This window comes from Polypterus senegalus, chromosome 7, assembly GCF_016835505.1.
Source record: "Polypterus senegalus isolate Bchr_013 chromosome 7, ASM1683550v1, whole genome shotgun sequence".
Taxonomy (NCBI): Eukaryota; Metazoa; Chordata; class Cladistia; order Polypteriformes; family Polypteridae; genus Polypterus; species Polypterus senegalus.
Genome location: NC_053160.1, coordinates 40304869 through 40310868, shown reverse-complemented (window position 1 = coordinate 40310868; position 6000 = coordinate 40304869). Strand labels below are relative to the sequence as shown.

General features: G+C 36.9%; 1 protein-coding gene across 3 annotated transcripts in view; it reads left to right on the top strand.

The window, feature by feature from the left end:
• The first annotated feature begins 2679 nt into the window (after positions 1 to 2679).
• The window catches only part of LOC120532486 (ADP-ribosylation factor-like protein 15), a 450163-nt gene continuing 446842 nt past the window's right edge, over positions 2680 to 6000 (top strand). Inside the window, exon 1 of one of the 3 annotated variants that reach the window (XM_039758513.1) lies at positions 2680 to 3122. In XM_039758513.1, coding sequence (XP_039614447.1) covers positions 3111 to 3122 — 12 coding nt within the window. In that variant the 5' untranslated portion in view covers positions 2680 to 3110. The remainder of the gene's footprint in view (positions 3123 to 6000) is intronic. The other 2 variants (XM_039758514.1, XM_039758512.1) reach the window with 2 other exon arrangements.

Sequence of the window (6000 nt, the reverse complement as noted above, 5' to 3'; positions counted from 1 at the left end):
ACTCTCTAATTTAACATTGTTTTTTATCAGTATGCTGCTGCTGGAGTATGTGATTTTCCCCTTGGAATTAATAAACTATCTATCTATCTATCTATCTATCTATCTATCTATCTATCTATCTATCTATCTATCTATCTATCTATCTATCTATCTATCTATCTATCTATCAAAAGTAATACGAAAATACATGCAATAGAATAAGTACAGTCCTTACTGTATATATAAATTTGTTTTTATGTCACTAAAGATAAGTCAAATCTTATGGTCAGATGGTTGGGGAGGGCAGAAAAAAGATACCTGGGGGTGAGATGCTGGAGGAAAAAAAACAAAATCTGCAAGGGTTCCAAGGCCAAAGACCACCCAGCCCCACAGGGCATTATACCTAACATGAATGTACTTAAGTAGTTCCTAATTGTTTTTAAGCTTTGTCCTAGAAGATTAGATGCAGGGGTCTTGTTGACTGCTGGAGTATTTGCTTATGTTCCAACATCACAGATGGCTGCACAGGACTTTGATCATTTGGAAAAAAAGCAAATAAAAGTAGAAATCAACAATGGGTACAATTCCACGAAGAATATGATATTTTTGTGCATAATAATTTATTAGATTAAGAATTAAAATGTAGCTATAAAAAAGCCAAATTAAAAAAGTTGGCTTTTAGTAGTTTTATAAAATGTTCCATGGTATTAGTCCAGCATAGCTCTTTTGGTTGAGTATTCCATGTTTTTGATGCTGGAATGGCAAAAGGCCACCACACCTCTTCTCTTATGCTTGGCTCAAATCACTGTTAGAAGATTTAAGGTTCAATGGGGAATTTTGGGGGACAGACACTCCAGAATATAGGAAGGAGCAAAATTGTTTAAGGCTTTATATACCATTAGTAGTATTTTAAGGTTAGCTCTAAATGACATCTACACAACGTAGAGAAGAGCCAAGCAAAATGACACCTTTTATTGGCTAACTAAAAAGATTACAATATTCAAGCTTTCGAGGCAACGCAGGCCCCTTGTAATCTTTTTAGTTAGCCAATAAAAGGTGTCATTTTGCTAGGCTCTTCTCTACATTCATAATGGCTAACACGGTACAACACCCTAGTACTATAGGTAACCAATGTAACAAACTTAACTGCAACTGATTGATGTCTTTCTTAGGTAGTCTAATTAGGAGCGCAATACAATAATCTAGATGACTGAAAACAAAAGCATGAATTGATTAAGGAGCAAGATTATTTAGTGCTTTGTATACCATTAAAAGTATTTTAGAATCAGTTCTATAGGGCACAGTTAAGCAATATAATGATGCTAAAATTGGTGAGATATGTTCAGATTTCCTTTTTCTGGTTAGGGTTCTTTTTGCTACATTCTAAACTCACTACAGCCAATTGATTTCATTTTTAGGTAAACCTGTTAGGTGTGAATTACAGTAATCTAATCAACTGAAAACAAAAGCTGGAATTAATTTCTCAGCATCTTGCAATGCTATAAGAGGTCAGACTTTTGGAAAGTTCCTTAAAACATGCAGTCCTATTAATCTACTTAAAGTATAATTTAAAATTTAGGTTAGAGTCCATGATCATACCTAAATTGTTTACTTCTTTCTTGACATTTAATGCTAAGGAATAAAGTTTATTTCTAGGACCTTCACTATTTTTACCAAAATGTAAGAATTTATTTTTCCTTATTAAGCTTGAGGAAATTTCTACTCATCTATACAAAAACACAAGTAAGATATTGGATTTCCAGCTTGCCCAGTTCCTAACCTGTGCCTGGCACTACTGGATTAGGCTCAATACCCTGATGTTAGGATGTGGGTTAAATGACAAGTGGTAGGAAAGCTGCAGGAATATTTTGCTACAGAATAAGCCATTTTGAACTTTTCACATACTTTTTTTCTGTAACCTAAGAATAGATATGTTTAAGGAGGACAGAATGCCATGTCATCTTGAGGTGTGTCTGTTTTTAGCATCATATGTTGTTTAGTGATGATTCTGCACAACAGACTTCTTGGTCCTTTTGCCGTATTTTTCTCAAACTTTTACATTGACTTCTTGCCTGCTGGTGTGACTTCTTGCCTGCTGGTGATCTGCAGTTTCTGATTTATAGTCATATAGAGTTTGCATTTGCATCCCATGTTTACATGAATTTCCTGAAATGGATTAAAGCCATGATGTCAAGCTGACTAGTGATCCAAAACATGTCCAATGAATGTGAATGTGTTGTATTTATTTATGTGATTCTGCTCTGTGATTGACTGTTATTCTGGAGAGGGCTGGTTGTATACTTATTTCATTTGTATGGCAGGCTTTGATTCTCTCAGACCCTATACTAGAAAAAGCAGGTTCCTTAAAATGAAGGATTAATGCCTTTGCCTTAAAATTTCTTGCTTGATCACCTCCAATTTATCATCATCATCATGCAGTGATCTTGACATGTACTGTACACTTGACTAATGACTAGATTCTCTTGCTTGTGCCTCAGCCTTTACATTTAGCAGTACATTAGCATGGTGTGATTTGATCTATTTTTATTATTCATCTGTTTCGAAAGGACAGAATCCAGTTCAAAACCTGCTCCACGCATCACTTGCTCTCTGAGAAACTAGCCATCAAGGAATGCGCACCCTCATCACGTGATCATGGTTGCGCTCAAGGCGACTTCCAGCTAGGCAGAGGCGTGCACCCGCGGATGCCACCACCGTCACATGACCAATCAGATGACAGGCGTGCGCAAAAATCATAGGGAGCTGTTGCTGCTGAGTTCCTGTAATAACGCTGTAAATTTGTGCAGCTTGGCACGGAATTGTTGTCTGTCACTGCGGACAGCTGTGTGCTCTCTTGTTTTTACGGTATTGTTTAACGTGAAGACAGCCCCGGAAAAAACTATTTCAGTAGACTGGACATTGCAGCGGATACGCCGCCTGCATTACCTAAACTGGAAAAAGGCAATTGTTCAGTCTTCCTCTCGTACGGTGTAAACGCGGGTTATACAAAGACGCTTAATCCTGCACTTTGAATGTATCCAGCAGTGCACAGTAAGCTCAAGAGTAAGGGGCAACTTTGTTACCGAGACTTCGCCGGCTCGCAGGACAATTAACAGCTGCAATCCTAGTACATGGATTACCTGGTATGTTTTGTTTTTATTTTTCCAAACTGGCCTCTGCTTTCCTACTTTGATCCTTAATGTTTTTTGATGTTAGTTTTCTTTGATTGCCTGACTTGACATCTCCGAAACCTGTACGCCTGAAGTAAAGCGGGGTCCGCTGGTTAAAGCAGGAGGCGGCTGCGCAGACTTCCCGCGGAGTTAATCTCAAATGAATGGCCTCATATAGTTGTAACAAGGTCTATTTTGGGGTCTTATCAGTCTGACAGATCCATTACGGCTAAATTATAGGAATGCTAAGTATGCTTGTGCTTCAGCTATTTGGCTGCCATTAGATCCGAGAAATGATAAGCAAGCTAAATAATGTTGGGAAATGCAAGCACTCAGGTTATGCATGGGCGACCTGCCTTCAGAGACATAAAACTAATGAACTTTGACTTCCTGGTGTGTACTTTTCTTCATGCACCTTGGTTGTGGTGCAGACTTGTTAGCGAAGAGAAGATCAGGTGCCGACGCGGACCGATCCAGCTGTTGGAGTAACATCTGGACATTAACTGGCTGGAGCTCTGCCCCTTCTACCGGCCTTCCTGCTCTCTCAAAGATTGATTGTACATTGAGAAATAGGAAAGGTCCGCGTCTTTCTGTAAAGTACACTTTGTTATCAGGTTTCACCTAATTTTGCCCCTAGAAATGTCACAGACTGTTACCTACCAGACTGCTTGTAAAGTTTCTTGACTCTTGAAGTGCCTGCCGTCGGCTTTCATTTAGAATATCTTACTTTACTATGCATTCTTCAAGTATTATGTATTTGATGATAAATAAATATATCTTTGTTTGCTGTGCATTGATAAAAATTGATATATACTGATCAATAACGTGGATTCAACACAGCTTCTTTTGACACAAAATGTGAGAACTGATTAAAAGAGTCAAATAGTCTAGGCTTGTATTTTCTTTGTTTTCGATTTTATAGTTTTGGGGTTTAAAGAAAAATATTTGAATGTACTTAGAACCATAAATAATGGGTGAATGCTGCCAGAAGGGATTTTACAGTGTAAAAAATGTTCAATATTATCTTCATATTAATTAAATCTTTAAACAATTACCAAGTATACCCACTTTTTCAATGGAATATGTGTAAATATAGTATTCTAGCTGTACCTGGGAAATTTTATGACAGTGGACCTCAAATATGGTGCTATCAGTTAAACAAATGTATTAGAAGTACTATGTAACTTAGTACTGAATTCTGTATGCAGTATTTGTAGTTTTTTTTTTTTAACAAAAGGCTGGCTAATATGTGGTGTTTTGGTTTAAGCTTTGGACCTACAATTTCAGACCCTGATATTGTAGGTTCAAATACTGCAAATGACACGGTGTGACCATTAGCACGTCACTGCATCTGCCTGTGTTTCAATCGGTAAAACTCATTTTGGGTCACGTTGAGTTGACAATTGAATTGACGAGAATGAGAAAGGGTCACAAATGGTTTGTGGAATGCCTTGCATGGCTGAGACAAACCCTCAGAACTGCACCGATTTACACAATTGCCAATGAGTAACATTCCAGCATTTGATCAATTTCTGCTTATCCTAGTGACTTGGTTTTTGATGATGACAATTGCAAAGAATAGTTTTACAGAAAAGTGTATTCTTTAGAATTAAAATAGGTAATCAGGAGGAATCATGTGAAATTTGTGTATATGTTATTGTCATTATTAGATGTTTGTTTTCACTTGTTTACGTTGTCAACTCAAGTATTTCTTTTTGTGTTTTTCAGCAGTTCTATACTCAAGCTTATAATGGATGTGTTTTTTTTTTTTTTTTGTTTTTTTTGCCATAGCCATAATCAGACAATAAAGTTCTGATGCATCATATTTTCCTTTCATGTATTACAAACAGCAAAGATGTTTATAGGCTGTACATTTAGGCAGTCTGTGTAATAAACTGAATGTTTTTCATTTTGGGATTGTTCTCTCTAGTGCTTGAAATGGAAGAAAATAACTGGCGGTACTATGTTTAGGATATTTCTTCAAAGATCGTGGGTGCCTTTTTAAATCCACTAATAACAAATGTGTAGTTGAAGAATTTTATTTTGCAGGGTGGGACATCCACATTCAAATTAAGCAGATAGATACACATGTAAATGTAAAAGATTTCGGTGGGGAGAGGTGGGGCTCCCCTTTGAAAGTCTGTAGATGTGAATGTATATTACAATGGAGTAGGTTGTGGGGGACCTGTTAAGTTTTTATGCTTATTTCATCCAACCCCCGTCTTGGATCAGAGAACACTTCTTTATACTTCTCTTTCTGCCTTTTTGCTTCTAGCAAAGCAACACCTGCACTCACAGCCATGTTGTCTGGCAAAAGCACTCAAGTGTCATAGCGCTTGCTAACCATTGAGTTTTGTCAAACTTTCTCTTTTCCATTACACACCTCACAATACACTGCAAAAGTGGTTACGTTTGTTTTTTCCTGTTCAGGACGCTGCCGTTTCTTCAGTCATCTGTCCACCCTAATAGATAATGCTGCTGCTAATCACTTCTCCTTTGTCTTTTGTTTGCATAAAGACCCCTTAACAGTGCTATGCAGAGAATGAGTTAACATAATATTAATAAATATTGACAAATACATTTTACTGGCAAATAGATAAAAAACACTTGTTGGTTAGTTTTCTTGTTTTTATAACGCCACTTTGGGGTATTTAGTTTTTCTATTTTTGGGTTCAGAATGAATCAAGCTGTGATAGGCAATTTAGTCAAAGTCAAAAGTCAAAGTGAACTTTATTGTCATCTCAACCATATACAAGTATACAGATAGACGAAATTGCGAAGCTCAGGGTCCACAGTGTAACAACATGATGTGCAAATAGTAAATTAAAAATAGAATAAAAATTTTAAAATT